General features: G+C 48.5%; 1 protein-coding gene across 2 annotated transcripts in view; it reads right to left on the bottom strand.

Annotated features, from left to right (window-relative positions):
* Positions 1–21,662, bottom strand: part of ZC3H18 (zinc finger CCCH-type containing 18) — a 63,576-nt gene that overhangs the window by 12,789 nt on the left and 29,125 nt on the right. For both annotated transcript variants that reach the window (XM_058528450.1, XM_058528451.1), the window contains 2 exons: positions 17,439–17,556; positions 15,905–16,173 (listed from right to left, as the gene is read on the bottom strand). In XM_058528450.1, coding sequence (XP_058384433.1) covers positions 15,905–16,173; positions 17,439–17,556 — 387 coding nt within the window. The remainder of the gene's footprint in view (positions 1–15,904; positions 16,174–17,438; positions 17,557–21,662) is intronic.

The following is a 21,662-nucleotide window of genomic DNA, read 5'->3' as shown; positions in this document are numbered from 1 at the left end:
GAGCACCAAGCCAAGGTGCCCTGTGCCCCACAGAAACAACCCACAAACCAACACCACCCCCCCACAAAACAGCCTAAGTGCAGGGGCCCAGAACCACTAACAGCAGTTTAATGTGAAGGCTTCTGCTGGCCTTTCGATATGTGTTTTTACTAATTAAAAATTCACATAAGTTCATTTAAAATTTTGAGAAAATACAGAAAGTAGAAACAAGAACATAAAAATCCTGTCATCTCGCTCTCTGAGGACAGCCAACGCCTGCATCTCTGCGTTCCCTCCCTATCTTTCTTTTCTTTTCCACAATGAACACTCATGCGTGCACTCACACTCACTTTGAACAGAACTGGGACCTGCCTGCGGACTGCTTGGTTGGCAAGGGGACTCTCTCTTCTTATGTGGTCCATCTGTGGACACGTGGTCTTGACTGTGTGATAATTTACTGCCACGTGTTACACCATCTGAACATTTCCATACTGTTAGCTATTTCTAACTTAAAAAAAATAATACCATGAAAATGACCCTTTATAAATAAATCTTAATGGACATCTTGTCTTCTTAAGGACAAATTCCTAAGAAGTGGAATCAGTGGGTCAAAGGAGATGAGCATTTTATAGGTTCTTGGTATGTTGTCCAATATTTTCCCCGAAAGCGAAACCAAGTGACTCACCCAGCAGTGTGAGGTTCCCACTGACCTCACTCTCAAGGATTCTGGGTTCCTGTGTTACAGCGAAAGACCGTAAGCATCACCCAGACAAAAATAAGCCCCAATCCTGGCAACTTCGTACACAGAAACGGCTCCTGCTTGTTGCCAGTGGTCCTCGAAGGCTGGAAGGCTCCATCCTCCGGGCTTCCTGGCTACCCGGGAGTTTTGGTGGTCTGCCTCATTCTTGGCCAGTGAGCTCTTCATATACGAAGGACTAGAACCCTTCACTATCCTGTATTTCCCCAGGCTATCCGCTGTGAATTGTGTTTGTTGGTGGTGGTGGTCGGCACTTTCAGTTGTCAAATCAACCTCTCCTTGTAGTTTCTTTTAGGCTTACAGAGCCCTCTCCATGGAAAGTCACAGTCACTGCATTTGCTTCCAGTTGATCTAGAGTTTCTTTCTTTCTTCTTTTTAAACCCCACTCTTTGGTGTGCTTGGAATTAGTATCTGGCACATATGGTCCAGCACAAGGGGAAGACCCACACCCCTTCCCTGATGATCATCCCCGCAGTTCTGGCCAACTAGCTTCTCCTTCCTGAATGGTGTGTGATGTGAGGACACCTGTGATATATATAAATTCTTACTCTGGGGGAGGGGTGGTGCTCACGAGCTCTGCTCACCATTAATCTACCTACTCTCATTCTAATTTGTATCTGCAGACAAGTCCACAACATAGTTAAAATTCCCAGTACTCTTAATTTTCAAAGATTTCTTGGTACATCCCTGCCTATGTTTACCTATGGAAGAACTTTAGCAACACTGTCGGACTCTGCTCCCCTAGTCCCACTGGGCTTTGCAGTAGAATGTTATGACACTTATTAACAGCATCTTGCCATTTCTTCATGTCTTCTTTTATGGGTGTCAGCAAAGGATAATAGTTTTCTTCATAAAAGCTCCTGCTGTTTTGGGGTTGATTTTCAGTTACTGTGGATTCTCCACCACCAGCATCTCAGCATCTTGGTTTATACCTGGCTTTGCTGTGACCAGCATCTAGTTATATTACATCATAACATTTAAAAACCATTACCTGTTGATATTTTCTGAACTGTTTAATCAGTCAATCTACCAACTAGCAAGTTTCACGCCTACCAGGACCAACACCCCATGTTTAAAACTGCCCCAAGGACACACTAAATTGAGGCATAAAATCCCTGTTATCTCAGCCCCAAACCCCGAGAGCTATTGCCACATCAGCTCCTAAGCGTGTCCTTCTGGAAAAGCAGTCCAGGAAGGCAGTGAAGCTGTTGGGCAACCCGGCCTGTCCCAGGCAGTCTGGGAGCTGCTTTCACCTTTACACTTCCTGGGTTACTGTCACTCTAAAGCTGCAACAGGAAATGGAGCTCCTGGGTCACCAGGTTTCTCATTAGTCATCAGGATGGCCCAGCTCTGTCAACCTGCAGCCCTTCTAACACAGGGAGAGGGAAAGAGGCGGAAATCCAAGGAGTGATTCACGATGCAGCCATAACAGGACTGAAGTTCTTGCTGTAGCCATGGGGACCCTGCCCCCACCACAGCATGAAAAGAAAACCACTTGAGGCCACAGAGAAGCAAGCAGCCAGCACAGGCCTCCACAGTTTCCGAGGGTCAACACTTCCTCACCAGGAAGAATCCTTCACTCACTCTGGAGATAAGACTACGGGTTTTAAAAGCTAGCTCCTTTAACAGTGCCAGAAAGAAGGCTGAAGGTGCCCCAAAGCCTCTCATTCTCTTGGCTGGTGCCACGACGGGCCTGAACACCCCCTCACGCAGCAGGAGCTGACAGCCAGCACCACCTTCCCTCTGAAGGGCTGGTACTAGGCTGGGTAGTGACCGCAGGAAACAAGGGATCCCATTCAGCAGTCGTGTTCCCCAAAGTGTGGCAAACTGGGGTCCTAATTTTAATTAGTATGCAGACAATCCTTTTTATTTTTGACTTTACAGTGACTCACTAGGACAAATGATCTGGTGTTTGCTTTATGGAAATGATGCAAAATTTCCTTTTAAAATGTATTTTAGTTTAAAAAGTGAAAACAGGGCTGGCCCCGTGGCTTAGCGGTTAAGTGCGTGCGCTCCACCATTGGCGGCCCGGGTTCGGATCCCGGGCGTGCACCGACGCACCGCTTCTCCGGCCATGCTGAGGCCGCGTCCCACATACAGCAACTAGTAGGATGTGCAACTATGACGTACAACTATCTACTGGGGCTTTGGGGAAAAAAAAGAGGAAGATTGGCAATAGATGTTAGCTCAGAGCCGGTCTTCCTCAGCAAAAAGAGGAGGATTACCATGGATGTTAGCTCAGGGCTGATCTTCCTCACAAAAAAAAAAAAAAAAAATGAAAAAAAATATAAATAACTAGTATATAGGTGGTACCTGGATATAGAAAATCCTGCAAGCGGCCCAAGAACAAAATAAGTTCAGGGATCATGCTGTGTAACAAGCTGCTTCTAGAGACTGCCAAAGCCAAATATTAACAAGCTGAACCCCAGCTGGTTTCTGTCCCCAGATTTGGGGACCCAACCAGGAAGAAAAGGTTTCAGACTTGGATGTAAAACTTAAATCATCAATTTTAATGGCAGATGTTTTGGGAAAAATGACTGAATGAATCATCTGTAAAGAGTTCATTAAAAATTCCATTTGGGGAAAATACCTACATAACATTGGGAAGGGGAGGGAAAGCAACATCGGCCAGCTCCCAGCCGCTCTGGCCCCCGATGCACCCTGTGGGGTGTCTGGGAGTGTGGCCCACGTGGAACAGCAGCAGTCACTCCAGGCCATCTTTTCTCCTTACTTCTCTCTCTGTTTTCAGAGTGTTCCAAAGCTTCCTGAATTTTCATGTTTTACATTTATTATAAAAAACATCTCAAATGTTATTTAAAACTTTTTTCCATTTCTGTAAAGAAAATCTCTTTTTTTTTGTGAGGAAGATCAGCCCCGAGCTCACATCCATGCCAATCCTCTTCTTTTTGCTGAGGAAGACCGGCCCTGAGCTAACATCTATTGCCGATCCTCCTCCTTTTTCTCCCCAAAGCCCAGTAGATAGTTGTATGTCACAGTTGCACATCCTTCTAGTTGCCGTATGTGGGACGCTGCCTTAGCATGGCTGGACGAGCGGTGCGTTGGTGCGCGCCCAGGATCCGAACCCGGGCCGCCAGTAGCAGAGCGCTCGCACTTAACTGCTAAGCCACAAGGCCGGACCCAAGAAAATCTCTTACTACTGTCGATGAGTACATACTCTTAGGAATTTTACTAAAGACTGCTCTTAGTGACTTGTTCTCATCTCTCATGGGGACCTCAGAGGAGAGGAAAGGAGCCCCGTCCACTCACCTAAGGCACTGAGTGCAAAGTGGCTCACAAAGAGCACACTGCCGCTGATGTCAGTCCTCAACTCGCTTTGAGCTCACCACCATCGGGGACAGCAGGAAGCAGGCGTCCTTCACCCATCAGTAGACTAAACACGACCCAGTTAGTAAGGGAACAATAACCAGAGAACAGGGCGTAGGCTGATGTCCTCTGGAAATCCTGGAGGAGGTCAGCACCTCTGACCATGGAGCCCAGGACCTCGGTCCAAGGAGGCCAGACAGGTTTGCTCTCCGGCTGTGGGGCTGGGGTCATGCTGGTGCCTCGAGCTGATAGCAGAGAAGTAGGGCCAGACTTCTGCTTTCTGAGAGAGCCCAAGACACCTGAGGCCAAAGCCCTTCTCTCACTGAATGGCAGCACCCAGAGGAGAGCCTAACGAGACCTGGAAAATCAGGAAGACAAACCAACCAACCATGACACTCACAGGCTTGCCACCCTTCTCCACACAGCCACCCACTAAAGCCCACTGTGTGGAATCTGAAGACATGGATGGGAGGACCCAACGTGAATGGAGACAGCTGGGGAGCGAGGACCTCAGTCAGGAGCACGAGCATCAAAAGCTGGCAGAACAGATTTGGAATTTGCATACACACTTCTAAACAGAGAGGGGAAAGAAACTTCCAGTAACCTGTGACGGAGGAAGTACCTTCCCCACGGCAGCTGGCAGCTAGACACAATCTTATCTTCCCAGCACCTGATCCTTTGCTCAAGGCCACAGGAAAGAGACTCCAAGGAGCAAAGGCCAGCGGTACTGTACCTGTGATGACTGTCACACACAAAGACAACAAAGGGCCCTCAGTCAAAACTCAGGATGCGGCTCACTCTGACATCAGTGGCGAGAGGTGTGAGGTGCCCATGATGCAAGAGTGTCTGGAAACTCCGACCGGAGCAGCTCCAAGTTTGGGGTCAAAGATAAAAAAGATAAAAAGGATGAAGATCTCTTCTAAAATTGAAAGGTTCAATATCTGACAGAGATCCGGGAGAAGGGGATAGAAGCACATGGTTTCTTCCCGACTGCACTTGCTCATGTGCGTTTCTGGAACAGCTCACAACACCCTCCACAGCAGGTCTTTACTATTACACTCAGAACCTTTGTGGAGCACAAAACAAAAGACCTGCGCTCCGCTCACCTCTCCTAAAACTGCACAGAAACCGCCCACAGGGGTCCTGACTGCAGTCCCCGTGTCCCCATGTGCTGGCTTGGGGCTGCCATGCCTCTCTCCTGGACTTCTGGGTGGGCCCCTCCGCCCAGCCCACTGTGGACACCGAGCGGCTCCCAATGCCAGCAGCATCCCTTCCTGCACACACACCAGGGGACGCACCACAAGCACCCTCCTGTTCCTGCCACGCCTGGGTGGACGCCTGCCAGCTGAAGAAACCCTGAGCCTGGCAATCAGTCCCTCCCCGCAGAATACCCGCCTCTCGTGGAAGTCCCGTGTGTTCCCTGTCCAGAACTACATTTCCTTTTTATGATCCACTCAGCTGGCTATAACCCTCCTACAGCCTCCACCACGCTGTTTGGCCCTCTCTTAGGGAAAATAAGAAATGTGATAGAATTCTTTCTCCTATTCACGTTTCTCAACTTTGTGACCCCCACAGGACCTAGCAGAAGGCCTGCAACACATGCCAAGGGCTATCAACAAGGCATAGAGCAGACCCCAGAACCCTGACAGTTCTAGGAGCCCGGAGCCAGTCCTGACTGATGGCCTCTGATGGAGCAAGGCTTTCCGAGGCCTGAGGACCTACCCCTCTGCACAGGAAGGGCTGCAATCGTGACGACAGTTCTTCCAAGGGAGGCTTGAGAAGGTGAGGCAAGACAGACTGGCTCTCCCTGGTGAGGGCACTGGGGATGCAGACCCGCCACTTCAATCTACAGATTTTGAAAATGTATTTGATTGAACTCAATCACAAGCAAGGTAACCTGAGGGAAATGTAACCACTAACTAAGGCGACATGTGTGTTCCCACCCACCTACACTTTAATTTATGGGGAAAAGAAAGAAGAAAAACCTGTACTGTTTCAAGTGGGGCAAGTGTCATTAAGACTTGCTGTTTCAATGGTGAGGGCTTGTCATTCAAATACATTTTCTGACATTTCCAAGACTACTGACATTATCTTAGGTTCTTTTTATCATTTTTCCACTTCTCACCTGTGGCTCCCCACACTGAATACACAGCTATAACTGTAGAGAGTCATGTTTCAATAGACTCAACAATACTTGTGTCTAATTCATGACTGTATTTGTATTAATCTGTATTTACCTAATTCCTGTTGACACCAGATGTCTATACTTAGATATGCATACATGAGAGACCACTATTTTTTATTTTATTTTATTTTTTTCCCCCAAAGCCCCAGTGGATAGTTGTATGTCATAGCTGCACATCCTTCTAGTTGCTGTATGTGGGACGCAGCCTCAGCATGGCCGGAGAAGCGGTGCGTCGGTCTGTGCCCGGGATCCGAACCCGGGCCGCCAGCAGCGGAGTGCGCGCACTTAACCGCTAAGCCACGGGGCCGGCCCGAGAGGCCACTATTTATCTCTCTTTTCATCTTTCTCAAACAGTCAGGCAACTTCTGGACAATTCAGTGGGTAAGTAGTCAATAATTTAAAAAACAAAATCCACTTTTCCTCGAAAATGCCCTGGGCACAATGACTTTCTAGAGACAAGCAATTAGGCCATGCCCAGGATGGATTCAAATGAAAGCGCAGAAAGGCAGAAGGAGGTTTATTGAATTCGCAGGCAGCTGTCTTGTGCAGCAGTAGAAAGGTCAGTGGCTGTCTTAATGGCAAGCCAAAGTGCTGAGGAGCCCCTCTGAGCCAGCTCCAAGCGCTGGCTCCTCAGGGAGCATTGAGTGTGACGACAGAGCTGGGAGTGGAGCGGGAGGCCGGGGCGACCTGCCCATCGCGCAGTGTTCAAGAGACGGCACTGTCCTGCTTCCCCGGGGCACGCACATCCTGCGTGGCTGCTGGCGGCCCCCTGGGTGTGGTTACCCGATACATTCAGGGGCAGCAAAGGCGTGCGACACTACCACAGGGGTTTAGACACAAGCAATCACAACTCGGCATGGTCACATTCATGAAATCAGTGGATTCCGCCATGTAAGATGTGGACACCAATGGGGCAGCACTGAAAAGTGGTGATGAGCCAGCGCTGCTGGAGACCCAGCAGAGAGGAAGCCAAGCCCCGCTGGCCTGAGCACTGGGCTAGGCCGGGGGAGCAGCAGCTGTGCCCCAGAAGACAGGGAGGGAGCAGAGTCAGGAGGGAAACCTGACAGGGATTGTTTGCAAAAGTGGGGAGTCACAAAATCCTCTGAAGAAGGCAACGTATGCTCACCCATCCCCAACCTGCCGAGACCCCTAGTGTACCTCACACTGGAGATATGCAGGTCAGCACGCTCGCGCCAGAGCAGGTCTGAGGGCGAAGCGACAGCCTGCCAAGCACTCGCACTGATAGCCCGCATGGGGCGTGGGGCCCCTGAGACGGCCGAGAACCCCGTCGGGAAACGTCTAGGCTTCAGTGAGTGTGAGGAAGCGGTGGGAACAGTGCTCCTCTGTGAGGATTCAGTGGATCTCCTCGGAAATAAGAAGTCTGCCACTTCACCCCCAAGGAGCACCAAACCTCAAATGTACATCGGAGTGTTTAGTCAACACCTTTAAAGACAAGAGGTAGTCTGGCAATTCCTCCAGGAAAGTCTCAATTACTATGTCTACCTAGAATGAAATTAATTTGCCCATGCCAAACAACATCCCAATTACCTGCCTCGGCCCCACCCAGTACAGCACACCCCACTGGCTTGGCTATAAAGACCAGGACGAGGTTTCACAAAAGGGGTTTCCCCTGTTTGCACTGATGCATTCTACAGAATTTTTTAGTCTAAAAATAGCCCCGATGTAGGAGTGGACAGGAGGCCTCAAAAGGCATAACTACCACAGGAAAACCTGGACCAAGAGAGTGACGCAATCTCTAAACACAGTAACACTGCATCGAGCCCACAAGGTCGAGAGAAAAGCTGACACGGGATTCCTGAGGTAGCCATTCGACAAAAGACAGTCACCCATTACCTGTCTGAGAGTGGCACAGCTTGGGCAGGTGAGGGAGAACCGCAGGCAAGAGGGCCGACAGTGGCAGGTAAAAAGAAGGGAGCCCCTGGTATCCTGCTGGCACACGGCACCAGTCAGCACCCATGGCTCACCCCGCTGCATGCCTGTGCCTTCTGCTCCTGGCTAACGAGGTGTCTGGGTTTAAAGAGCTCTTGCTGGTTGCAGATGAAACACAACCACCATACTTTATTAAAGTTTATCACCATCTACTCCAATTTATGTCCCCTGGACCCTGCAAGTAACATTCCCAGTGTAGATTCTGCCTCACTGTACAGTCCCTCAGACAGTGGATGAAGATAAAAGCTTCTTGAGGCTCTTCCTGGATGGAGTTACATCATTCTTTTTTATTTCTTTGTGAGGAAGATCAGCCCTGAGCTAACATCCATGCCAATCCTCTTCTTTTTGCTGAGGAAGACTGGCCCTGAGCTAACATTCATGCCCATCTTCCTCCACTTTATGTGGGATGCCGCCACAGCATGGCCTGACAAGCGGTGCATCGGTGTGCGCCCGGGATCCAAACCTGGGCCGCCAGCAGCAGAGCGCGGGCACTTAACCGCTACACAACGGGGCCGGCCCCTACATCATTCTTCTGTTTGAGGTGAGAAGTTATTTCTGTGCAGCTGCTGATGAAAAATTCCCAACCTGTCAAAAGCTAAATAAATAAAGTCTACTATCAAAGGGCGATCATATAACGTTTTACTGCAGGGAAATTCAGCCACCTCCTGAACAAGCGGGCATGCCAGCTCTGGCTGATCCAAGGAAGAGGAAATTGGAGGACTGTGCTGGAAATTCTGCTCTGGTAGCGTGCTGGCAGGGTTCCAGCCAGGGCAATCAAAGCTGGGGTTCAGGACTCCCTAGCACCAGTGAGACAGGCTGAGTCCAGACCAACTGACAGGGAGTGCCCCACCTCTGCTGGTGGCAGCAGGTGCTGGGGGTGCAGGTCCACAGGAGCGCACGTGAGAGTTCCAGGAAGAAAAGAGGAGGACTGAGCCCAACAGCAGGAGACAAACCAGGCCAGAAACCGCTGGGAGAGCAGAAAAGCTACATCTGATTTTAGGAAGGGCTCACTCAGTCCTGTCTCCTGAACCTGACACTGACCTCCCTCCTCACTTGAGAATCTCTGGCTGTGTAAACGGAGGGAGTGGAGGCTGTTCTCCACAGTGATCTGCTGCCTGATCTACGGCCTTTAAAACCCTCTTTGTGGATTCATGTCACACTTCCTCTGGTAGGGTCAGCAGCAGTGGAAATGGGAATGAGGACCAGATGAGATGGCGTCTTGTATACGCCGTCCTGTTCCTGGCTTAGTCATGAGCAGGGAAGCACAGCTGACCTGTGCGGCCACCCTCCAATATGCACTCTCAAACCACACTCGTGCGTGTATAAGTGTCCCAGAGCTGGAAATATAGACCCTTGACTTGGAAGAGTTGCTTGGCTTCTTGGAAACAAGCAGGACATGTTAGTAGGGGCTGGTGAAGGGGGTTTGTGGGCATAGTAAATATGCCTGTAAACCACAAAACCATGAAAGTGGACTTGCTGATGTGATTCAGGAACCCATGGAGTCACATGGGGAGAGTGATGCTCTGACCTAGACCTTGTGTCTCTTCTTGTGTCTAAGGACCAAGGATCTGGATATGCATGAGAACAGCCATTTTATCAATATGGAAAGCAGACTGAGCTAGTTCTGTCTGCAGAACTCAGTCTGTAATTTTGTCAATCCTACAACATTCGTTGTGTCACATAAGGTCAAAATGCAGGCTGCGACCGAATGCACTACTCACAGCATCCAGCAAATGTTCTGAGACTGCAGTGCCCTCCAGGGGATTACATTCTAGAAGGACAACAGATGCCAACAGATGAGTGAACGAGTCGTATGATGTCAGGGGGTGAGAAGAGCTATGAGGAATAAGGCAGGGTGGGGGGACAGAAGCGAGAGGGGCGACCTCTCTCAGGGGTGGGATTTGAGCAGAGGCTGGGCCTGGCCGCATGTGATGAACCACAGAGGTGGGCATAAGCAGAAGGGCGCTGGGCCTCATCCTCCCAGCAGTGCTCCTATGGGGACCGCAGCCCCAGGACTGGGGCTGGAAATGCTGTGCAGCTTAGGGGAAAGGGCTTCTATCAAAAAGGAGCTTCAAAGGGACCAACAACAGAAAGTCAGAATCAGGCTTTTCCATTCAAAGGAGTATGTAAACATCAAAATAACTGAAAGAGTGCAAGAGTGATTACTGTAACAAAAAGATTCATCAAAGCGTGTTTTAAAGAATAAACTCTCAAGTGCATCTAAAACATGGGATTTACTCTGAATGTTCTTTGAGAACATTACTTTGCCCAATGTTAGGAAAGAATGAAAATAAACAGCAAATTTAGGGAGGTCAATTCATTGCAACCCAGAGGATGAAGACGGTCAGAAGTGGCACTTACACAAACTAGGTGTCCCGCTGCAGCCATAAATAACCTCAAAACGGAAGACTCCAATCCTGACATCTACCGTCAGAAACACAACTGTACACAGCAAAGCAGCTTGTCCAACCAAAAGGATAAGATATGGGGACGAGGGTCTGGTTTCACCCACCAAACACTGTGAGAACCAATCAACGAATGCAGAAAATTTGCAGAATACAAAAACCAATGTACAAAACCCAGCTGTGGTTCTATACACTAACAAGAAACTATCTGAAAAAGAAACAAAGACAACAATCCCATTTGCAATTGAGTCAAAAAGAATAAAATACCTAGGAATAAATTTAACCAAGGGAGTGAAAGACCTGTACACTGAAAACTATAAGAGACTGAGGAAAGAAACTGAAGACACAAATAAATGGAAAGATATTCTGTGCTCACGGACTGGAAGAATTAATATTGTTAAAATGTCCATACTATCCAAAGCCATCTCTACACACTCAATGTAATCCTTATCAAAATTCCAATGGCATTTTTCACAGAAATAGAAAAAACAATGTTAAAATTTGTGTGAAACCACAAAAGACCCCAAATAGCCAAAGCAATCCTGAGAAAGAACAAAGCTGGAGGCATCACGTCCCCTGATTTCAAGCTATATTACCAACCTACAGTAATCAAAACAGTATGGTACTGGCATAAAAAACAGACACATAGACCAACGTAACAGAACAGAAAGCCCAGAAATAAACCCACACATACATGGTCAACTAATATTTGACAAGGGAGCCACGAATATTCAATGTGGAAAGGACAGTCTCTTCAATATATGGAGCTGGAAAGACTAGATATTCACATGCGAAAGAAGGAAAATGGACCCTATCTTACACCACTCACAAAAATAAACTCGAAATGGGTTGAAGACTCAAATGTAAGACTTGAAACTATAAAACTCCTAGAAGAAAATTTAGAGCAAATGGTCCTTGATGTTGGTCTTGGCAATGATTTTTGGATATAACATCAAAAGCAAAGGCAACAAAAGCAAAAATAAACAAGTGGGACCACATCCAACTAAAAAGCTTCTGCGCAGCAACAGAAACCATCAACAAAACGAAAAGGCAACCTACCAAATGGGAGGAAACACTTGCAAACCATATAGCCGATACGGAGTTAATATCCAATATATATAAGGAACTTATACAACAGCAAAAAAACCAAATAATTACTGACTTTTTTTTTTTGAGGAAGATTGGCCCTGAGCTAACATGTGTTGCCAACCTTCTTCCTTTTTCTCTTTCTTCTCCCCAAAGCCCCAGCAGATAGTTGTATGTCATAGCTGTATATCCTTCTAGTTGCTCTATGTGGGACACTGCCTCAGCAGGGCTGGACGAGCGGTGCATAGGTCTGCACCCAGTATCCGAACGGGCGAACCCCGGGCCGCTGAAGCGGAGTGCCTGAACTTCACTGCTATGCCACTGGGCCGGCCCCTCCAAATAATGCAATTAAAAAGTGAGCAAAGGAGATGAATAGATATTTTTTCAAAGACATACAGATAGTCAATGGGTGTATGAATAGATGCTCAGCATCACCAATCATCACAGAAATGCAAATCAAAACCACAATGAGATATCACCTCACACCTGTCAGAATTGCTTTCATCAAAAAGAATAACAAGTGCTGGTGAGGATGTGGAGAAAAGGGAACCCATGTGCATTGTTGGTGGGAATGTAAACTGGTGCAGCCACTATGGAATATAGTATGGAGGTTCCTCAAAAAGCTAAAAATAGAATAACCATACGATTCAGCAATCCCATTTCTGGGTATTTATCCAAAGAAAATGAGATCACTATCAAAGAGATATCTGCACCCCCGTGTTCACTGCAGCATTTTTCTCACTAGTCAAGACTTGCAAACACTGTTAAGTGTCCACAGAGGAATGGACAAAGAAGTTGTGGGAGACAGAGTCATGTGTCACATAATGACATTTCAGTCAACGATGGACTGCATATACGATGGTGGTCCCATAAGGTTATTACCATATAGCCTCCATGTGTTCTAGGCTATATCATCTAGGTTTGTATAAGTACTGTAGGGGAGAAAGAAATTTTCCTTTACCCTTGTAGGTTCTCCTGGCTGGTCTAAGAATTAAATTGACACGAGACAGATTAACAGGAGAAAAACAAACAAAAGATTAATAACATGTATACCTGGGAGAAACCCAAGAAAACCGGGTAACTCGCCAAAATGGCCTGAGCCCTCACCTTAAATACCATCCTCAGCTAAAGACAAAGAAGATGTTGGGGGTGGAGGGAGTCAGAGACTTCAAAGGGAAGGAAGGCTACTCACAGCTAGGTGAAAAGGAGCAAACTTTTGGAAAACAAGTGTGTGTTTGGCTACACAGAAACAGAAGAACATAGAGGGGAGCCCAGCAGACAGGCTTTTCTAGCTTCCTCCCTGTCTTCCACCTAGTTCATATTATGCTAAGGTGATAGCTTGCTTCCTGAGACAGGTTTTTTTTTTTTTTTGTGAGGAAGATCAGCCCTGAGCTAACATCCATGCCAATCCTCCTCTTTTTGCTGAGGAAGACCGGCTCTGAGCTAACATCTATTGCCTGTCCTCCTCGTTTTTTCCCCTAAAGCCCCAGTAGATAGGTGTATGTCATAGTTGCACATCCTTCTAGTTGCTGTATGTGGGACGGGGCCTCAGCATGGCCAGACAAGCAGTGCGTTGGTCCGTGACCGGGATCCGAACCTGGGCTGCCAGCAGTGGAGCGTGCGCACTTAACCACTAAGCCACGGGGCCAGCCCTAAGACACAGGTTTTTTTATCTGAATTCTTTTAGGCAGTTAAGGGGGAGGTAACAAGAAAAACTTTGAGTCTTTCGTTTCTTAAAAATAATCAGTCTAAAATAATCCTCATGTTAAAGAGATACATTTTAGGTTGACAAATTTTGTTCTCCTTCAGTATACTCTATGATGGTCGCACAATGACAAAATTGCCTACCGAAACATTTCTCAGAACACATTCCCTGTTGTCAAGCAATCTATGACTGTATATACAATGGAATATTACTCAGCCATAAAAAAGGACATCATGCCATTTGCAACAATATGGATGGACCCTGAGGGTATTATGCTAAGTGAAATAAGTCAGACAGAGTAAGACTCTCATTGCATGATCTCACTTATTATGTGGAATCTAAAAAAGCCAAACTGAGAAAAACAGGGTAGAATGGTGGTTGCCAAATGCTAGGGGGTAGGGGAAACGGGGAGATGTTGGTCAAATGGTACAAATTTCCAGTTGTAAGGTAAATACATTCTGGGGATCTAATGTGCAGCACGGTGACCAGAGTTAACAATACTGTATATACACCTGAAAGCTGCTAAGAGTGCAGACCTTAAATGTTCTCACTACAAACACACAAAATGTAATCATGAGGGAGATGTTGCTATTAACTAACCTTATTGTGGTAACTGTTTCGCAATATATACAAGTATCAAATCATACACTGCACACCTTAAACTTACATAATGTTATATGTCAACTGTACCTCAATAAAGCCAGGGGGCAGGGGAGTTAAAGAGGCTTTCCCTTAAAAAAAAACAGAAAACGGACATCATCAAGGAAGTGAAACGACAACCTACAGAAAGGGAGAATGTATGTGAAATCATACCTGATAAGGGACTTGTATCTAGAACTCACAAAGAACACTTACAACCCAATAATAAAGACAACCAAGGGGCCGGCCCCATGGTGTAGTGGTTAAGGGTGTGCACTCCGTTGCTGGTGGCCCAGGTTTGGATCCTGGGGGCGCACCGACGCACCACTTGTCAAGCCATGCTGTGGCGGCGTACCACATACAAGTGGAGGAAGATGGGCACAGGTGTTAGCTCAGGGCCAGTCTTCCTCAGCAAAAAAAAAAGAGGAGGATTGGCATGGATGTTAGCTCAGGGCTGATCTTCCTCACACACAAAAAGACAACCAAACTGAAAAATGGGCAAAAGATCAGAGTAGAAATTTCTCCAAAGAAAATATACACATGGCCAATCAGCACACAAAAGGATGCTCACCACCACTGCTCATCAGGGAGACGCAAATCAGAACCAGTGAGATACCACTTTATACCAACGAGGATAGCTAGAATTAAAAGGAAGGACAGTAACAAGCGTTGGCAAGGAGGAGGAAGAAACCGAACCCTCACACACTTCTGGTGGGAATGTAAAATGGGGTGGCTACTCTGGAAAAGTCTAGCAGCTCCTCAAAGGTTAACACAGTCACCACAGGACCCAGCAATACCACTCCTAGGTGTGTACCTAAGAAAAATGAAAACTATGCCCACACAAAAACATGTACATAAATGTTCATATTCACGATAGCTAAAAGGCAAAAATCACCCAAATGTCCACCAATGGATGAAGAGAGAAACAAAATATTGTCTATGCATACAATGGAATATTATTCAGCCACAAAAAAGAATCAAGTATTGATACATGGCACAGTGCAGTAGAACCTTGGAAAATACTCTGCTAAGTGAAAGGAGCCAATCACAAAAGACCACTTAGTACACAATTCCATTTATATGAACTGTCCAGAACAAGCAAATCCGTGGAGACAGAAAGTGGATTAGCAGTTGCCAGGAGCTAGGGGTGGGGGTGGGGGTAGGCGGCATTTGAGGAAAATGGGGAGCAACTGCTCATGGGTATGACGTTTCTTTTTGGGGGACAAAAGTATTTTAAAATTGTGGTGATGGCACCACAACTCTGTGAATATGCTAGAAACCACCGAATTGCACACTTTAAATGGGTGTATTGCATGGTATGTAAATTATATCTCAATAAAGCTGTAAACACACACACACACACACTTCATCCAGTTGTATCATTTTCTAATGAGGACCACCCGTCCTACTCTAGTCTTCAAATATGTTTAAAAAGAAAAAAGGGCTGCCCGAAGGCCCAGAGCCCGCCCTGCCTCTGGGGCCTCTGCCGTGCGCGCGTCCTGAGCGCCCCCGCGCAGCCACACCTGGCACCGCCACCCAGAGAACAAGTGGAGTGAAGAGGCCAGCCTTCCACCCGGAGACGCAAGGTCCCGCATTCCAGCGGCGACAGCGCCACACTGTGGCCAGCAACTCGCACACCCTGCCGCTCGCAGTGCCTTCTCTCAAGCCCCAGGGGAGGGGAATTCACCGCCTTCCTGATTTAGGACAGTATATGGTGCACACCACGCACGTTCCATTGTTACACGTGTACACGTGTTACGTGCCGGGGCACACCTCCTCCTCAAGACACACGGCCGTTTCTTCAGCAGTTGACTCAGGGACGGCGGGCATGGCGTCGTGGGCGGCAGACAGGAGCCGCGATCCGGGTGGCCTACCTTGGGGGCTGCGGGGAGCGCGGCTTTGGCTTCTCCTTCTCCTTCTCCCGCTCCTTGTCGCGGTCGCGGTCGCGGTGCTGCCGGTCCTTCTCATCGCGCTTGGCGCGCTCGCGCTCCCACTCCTCCTTCCTCCGCTGCCGCTCCTTGTCGCGCTCCCGCTCCCGCTCGCGCTCCCGCTCCCGCTGCCGCCGCTCCCGCTCCCGGTCTCGCTCCCGCTCGCGCTCGCGCTCGCGCTGCCGATTCTCGCGCTCGCGTTCCCTCTCCCTCTCCTTGGTGGGAAGCAAACACAGGCTGGATAGAAACACTTGCAAAGGAAACCACGGAGAAAACGCACCAGCAAGCAGTGGAGGTTAGGGAACAAGCTCGAGTGGTAATTCTGTTTCAAAGTTTCTCCTTAAAACATAACATTAAAAAATAGATTAGATGCCAAATTAGAGTGGAACACGACCTAAGAGGGAACTCTTCCCACCACCATTCTAGACTAATCAGCCCCACGCCTCAGGCTGTCCTCCGTGGGATGAGAGAAGCCAGGCTTCCTACAACCTCAGGCCCGGGCCCCTAGGGCACTTTGCTCAGCAGTGTCTGGAACAGGGTGGGCACCCCAAAACAGTGGTTCCTGCTTTTCTAAGCACAATCCTCGAACACCTGTTTGAACGATTACTCTGTTCTTACTCACTCCTCTGCTCTAATATTCAAACTTAAAACTGAATCTAGCCTAGATCGCAGCACACAGACAGGTTGCGGGTCTCAGGCGGCCTGTGGGGAAATGACGTGCACTCTGGATCTCCTGCGGGCCGCACCTTGGACATAGTGGGGAACGTGGTGCAAAAGGACTCCCGCCGGCCCCTGTTACCTTCAAGGCTGCCCTGCCTGGCAGGAGGCACTGCAGCCCTGTAGCCTGACCCCAGTGAGGAATCTGCTCTACCAGGGAGGGGGGCTCTTTTCTCCACAAGCTCACCATCTGAGGGGTTCCCCAGGTAGTCACCTCCCTTTAGTCCCGAAAACTCATGAATGTCACAGAAGTCACAGCACAAAAATTGCTGACCTGCTTTTAACTGATCTCTTTCCAGCAGCAGCTTTATCATCTCGCCCAAGAGCATCAGATTAGGGACTCCAAGCCTGAAGCACTCTAAACACACACTCTAAACTCCCAAAGAAATACCAATACAGAACAGTCCTCCATTAGTCCAACAAGGTACTGCTGGTGGACGCCCAGGGGAATGCCCTCACCCTGTTCACTAACATGGAGAAGAAGGGCACCACAATCATGAACGGTGTCACCAAGGCACCTAAAGAGGGCACAACACACTCTCCCGCAAACGTGTATCAATAACCCAACCAGCAAATCTAATTTTACAAAAACCAGAGCAAGAACACTGATAAACTCAAGGAAGTCTCTGTTCAAATCACCAAATTTAACCCGTGGATCTGAATTAGTTCTCCACAGTCAGTTGGAGCTTGAAATTGGTACACTGTGCCAACACTTTACGAATTGAAAGTGCAGTTCAGATGTGCACATTCAGGTCATACTCACCCGGTAATTGTGGTATGGTTCTGTCTCCGTATACTGCACCCTGAAATTCTCATACTGCCCGCCACGCCAGAACCGCTCTATTTCATAGTCATAATAAGGATCTGCATAAGGCTCAAGTCTGAAAAAAGAGCAAGTAAAAAAGTAAATCACCTCTTAGAAATATCAATGCAAAAGGTTACATAAAATGTTAGCAAACGTGATCCAACACCACATTAAGAAAATAATACACCACGACTCAATGGGATTTATTCCAGGAAAGCAAGCTTGAGTCAATATTAGGAATTCATGAATATAAAAGATACAATAATGGACTTAAAGAGAAAAGTCGTGGGACTATATCTGCAGACGATGAAATGTCTGCAACAAAAATTCAGTACCCATTCCTGATGAAAATACTCAAGAAAATAGGAAACGATACTTTTTTAACATGATAAAATATACATATACACTTTAGAACTAAAGCCAGCATCTTACTTAATGGGAAGAGGGGAGGCATTTCTGTAAGATCAGGGTGAGGCGAGGAGGTCCCCCGCATCCACGAGGACCCCCCCTCCGGCATGCTGGAGGCTCCACCAACACGATCAGTCTAGAGGAACCCACAAGAGGCAGGAGAAGGGGAAAAGGGGTGAAAAGATCCCAATTTGCAAATTAAGCGATGCTGAACCTGGAGAACCGAGCCTCGGTGACAGATCCAATTCCAACAGCCAGAAGAACCCAGTAATTAACCTACAGAAACCAAGGCCTTCATACTCACAAATGACAACCAGTTAGGAGACAGGTACATGGTTAAGTGTACCTCATTTACTATCGCAAGAAAGAAGAAAAAATACTTAGGAACAAAATACATTTAACCAGAATTGTACAGAACCTATTTGAGGAAAACTTTGTAATACAAACACTCTTGAAAGACACAAAAGTATGTGTGAATAAATGACACAGCATTCCTGGTCTGTGGAGAGGGTGACTGGACATCACTAAGAAGTCAGCTCTCCCCACATTAATTTACAAATTTAGGGCAATCCCAGTGAAAACACCAATGAGCTAGACAAGCTCCACCCCCAAGTTCACATGGAAACAGAGACATGTAAGACCAGCCAAGAAAACACTGGAAAAGACAGGACACACCCTCCGAGACATTACAACATTACAGGAAGCCTGGTGTGTGCAGAAACGAGTGGACTGGCGGAATAAAACAGAAAGTCTGGAAACAGATCCCGTACATATGATAAAGGGAGCCGGGCAAAGGTGGACTTTTCACCAATGGGAATGGGACAGCTGACCAACCACTGGGAAGAAGGTAAGAGCAGATCCCACCTCACTCACCTAGGCCAGATGCCGCGCAGGCCAACCCAGAGGACCTGTCCCTGGGGTGCTGTGAACCCCGAGGCGGGCGGTGAAGAGGGAAACAGGCATCCGGCAACACACCGGCCCCGGGAGGTTCTTTCAGGGATTTCTTGGCTCCAGACTAACTCTCCCCTTCAGGTAAAATGGCAGGGAAACTGAGGCGCCCACAGCTTGAAGACGCCCTGCTCTGGGAGGCCCCTACTCTGCAGGCTGTGCTGCTGCCCTCACCGCCTCGCGTCTCCAGCCATCCGCATGGCCTTCGGCTGGCTGCTTTCTAGGAAATATCGCTTCTAGCATTTCCAGTGCCCCTGGCAGGGACTAACGCACGGCTGGCTCTGCCAAATGACACAGCTCTTTTTCATTCCAAACAGCCAGACATCTTTCTCACACTACCCCTCACACTACTCAGATAATCTTTAATTACAACAATCAGTAACTATTTGCAGAGGCCTGCTGTGGACCAGCATCCTGTTACACAGAAAGGAAGAGGAGAAAAAGCGGTCCCTGAGGCACAGACTTCTGTGACCTTACAAATACCAAACCAATACCACACACAGCCAATTAAGACCCCAGAAAACACTTCCCAAATGGGTGTGAGGGGAGGGTGTGTATTCTCTCAAAGGAGGGCTGTGTGAGCAGATGCCTTTAGGAAACTGTTCAGCAAAATGAAATTGGCTTCTCTCCTGCGGATTTCTTGGAGTCTGAGGATACAGCTGATGGGGACAGGGCACATGGTAGTCCCTTGGCCTGTCTCCCTCAGAACCAAGCCTGGGCTGCCCACGGCCCGGCAGGGCCTTGGTCTGCAGAAGCACATAAAAACACTGCCATGAAATGCAACCAGGCGACTCCTCAGGCATGGTGTCGGAGGATGGACCTGGCAGGGGTGCAGGCCCAGGCCCTAGGCGTGTGGCCTGGCAGTCTGGCCCTCATTTACTATGAAGCTCTGTTCCCAATGACCTTATTCCTCGCAGGTGACACCCCATCTATCCTGGGGGTCCCTATGTCTTCTGGATCTCAAATCCCCACCACAGGACTCAGTGGAGCATTCTCCATACAGTGTCCCCACAGCCCCATGCACAGACGTTTCTTAATGTCACCTACGCATGAGGTCTCACAAGTCAGATGGCATCTGAATAAAGTGCTTGAGGTGGTGGAAAAGGAACTTCTAAAGCTATGATTTGGGGTGTGTCTGTCTAGAACAGCAATATTTTTTCATTATTTTAAGTGATCCTGCTAGGCAAATTATGTTTAATTCCAAAAAAAGGTATAACGAAAAAAACCATTTTCCTGCTCTTGACACCATCTCAGAATACTTCCTCAAGAGTGCTTGAAGGGGCACCTTTTCTCACTGGTTCTACAACGAAGTACCTAGCTCCTCACTACCAGAACCTGACCACGCTAAGGAGGTTGTGTGTGACAACTATTCACTTTTTCTATCCCTAACACTCAAAGTCAGGTTACTGGGCCTACGCCCCTGCAACTGAAACCAGTGGTTCTCAAGCTTCAGTGAGATTCGCAGTCACCTGGAGGACCTGTTAAAAACAGCCGGCCGGGCTCCACCCTTCCTAGGACTTCCGATGAGGCATTTCTAACAAGCTCCCAGGGGATGCTGGCTCAGGGACCACACCTAGAGAACACCAACTTGCAGTCCCTTCACTACCTTCCCTCACCTGTGCAACAGGCTGTAACTTTGATGACAGGCGTGCTGTCTTGCTGGGTAAGGAGCATGTGGGCACAAAACCTGCCCCACAGCAGGTCCCAGGAGGCGAGAATTACGGAGGCTCGGTCTTTCTGAGTCTTCCACTGATGGCCCTCGAGCCCGCTGTTGAACTACTGGTGGGTTTCCCTGCAACCCTTCCGCAGACTCTGCCAAGCACAGCCTGCTTTGCCAGCTGTTCCAGCGGGGGCTGGCTGACAGCGGGTGCTGGAGAGGGCTGGCAGGCTGGCTGGAGAAGGGCTTGCTCTGTCCTGGTCTCCTTCCCTTTCCTGTCAGCAGGACTTCTGTCCCAGCACCAGCAGTTCCCTCCCACTTCCCCAGGCCCACCTCAGAGATGCCAGCAGAGCTGGCCAGTGTCCCCTCCTCAGCGGACTGAGTTCCAGCCCCTTCTCCCAGGTTCTCAGTTTTAACAGTTCCAACCTCTTCTCTCCTTCCCTCCCCCTAGGATGGCAGCTCCTTCCTGCAGTTGCTACCTGTTTCTGCTTCTGCTGTCACCTAGGTAGCACGTCTTTACATTAAATGCTCTCTGTTACAAAAGCCGGGGGTCTCCTCTGCTCGGTGGACTCTAAACGACACAGCCTTCGCCCTGAGTGTCAGCAGAAACAGCTGAGGCACTTTCCTACCTGATACGTGCCAGGAGCCTGTTCCCAGAGGTATGGACTTACCAGGTCTCGGTGGGGCCTGGCACCTGCATGTCACAAAAGCCCCTGGTTCATTCTCATGCACAGCATATGTTCAAAAACAAACAAAACACAAACACGAGTCACATCCTGGCTTGGAGGCCCGTCCTTTGAGGCTTTAGAGCCTGAGGGCCGTGCAGCATCAACCCTGCCAGGCAGAGAAGGTGCAAAGTCAGCAGCCAGAGTCAGCCTGGCACGAAACCTGGGGCAGGCGTAGACAGAGCACAGCGGCCTGTGCAGCTGAGGCCGCCGTGCACATCACGGATCCGCCCCGTGGGCTGCTCCATCAGGTACATTCTCAAGGTCCTGTTCCAGCCAGGGACAGGAAATAGTGTGTCAATGATCGACCCCAAAGTTCTAAAGTGTCTTTTCTCACCACGCACAGTAACCACACAGAGTGCACGTGCAGTGCTCTTCTGAGCGCTTCTGTGTACACCAGCTCCTGTGACTCACCAATGCCCCTGAGGTGGAAGGACAGTATCA

Source organism: Diceros bicornis, chromosome 32 (assembly GCF_020826845.1).
Source record: "Diceros bicornis minor isolate mBicDic1 chromosome 32, mDicBic1.mat.cur, whole genome shotgun sequence".
Classification (NCBI taxonomy): Eukaryota; Metazoa; Chordata; class Mammalia; order Perissodactyla; family Rhinocerotidae; genus Diceros; species Diceros bicornis.
This window is presented reverse-complemented; position numbering and strand designations above follow the sequence as displayed.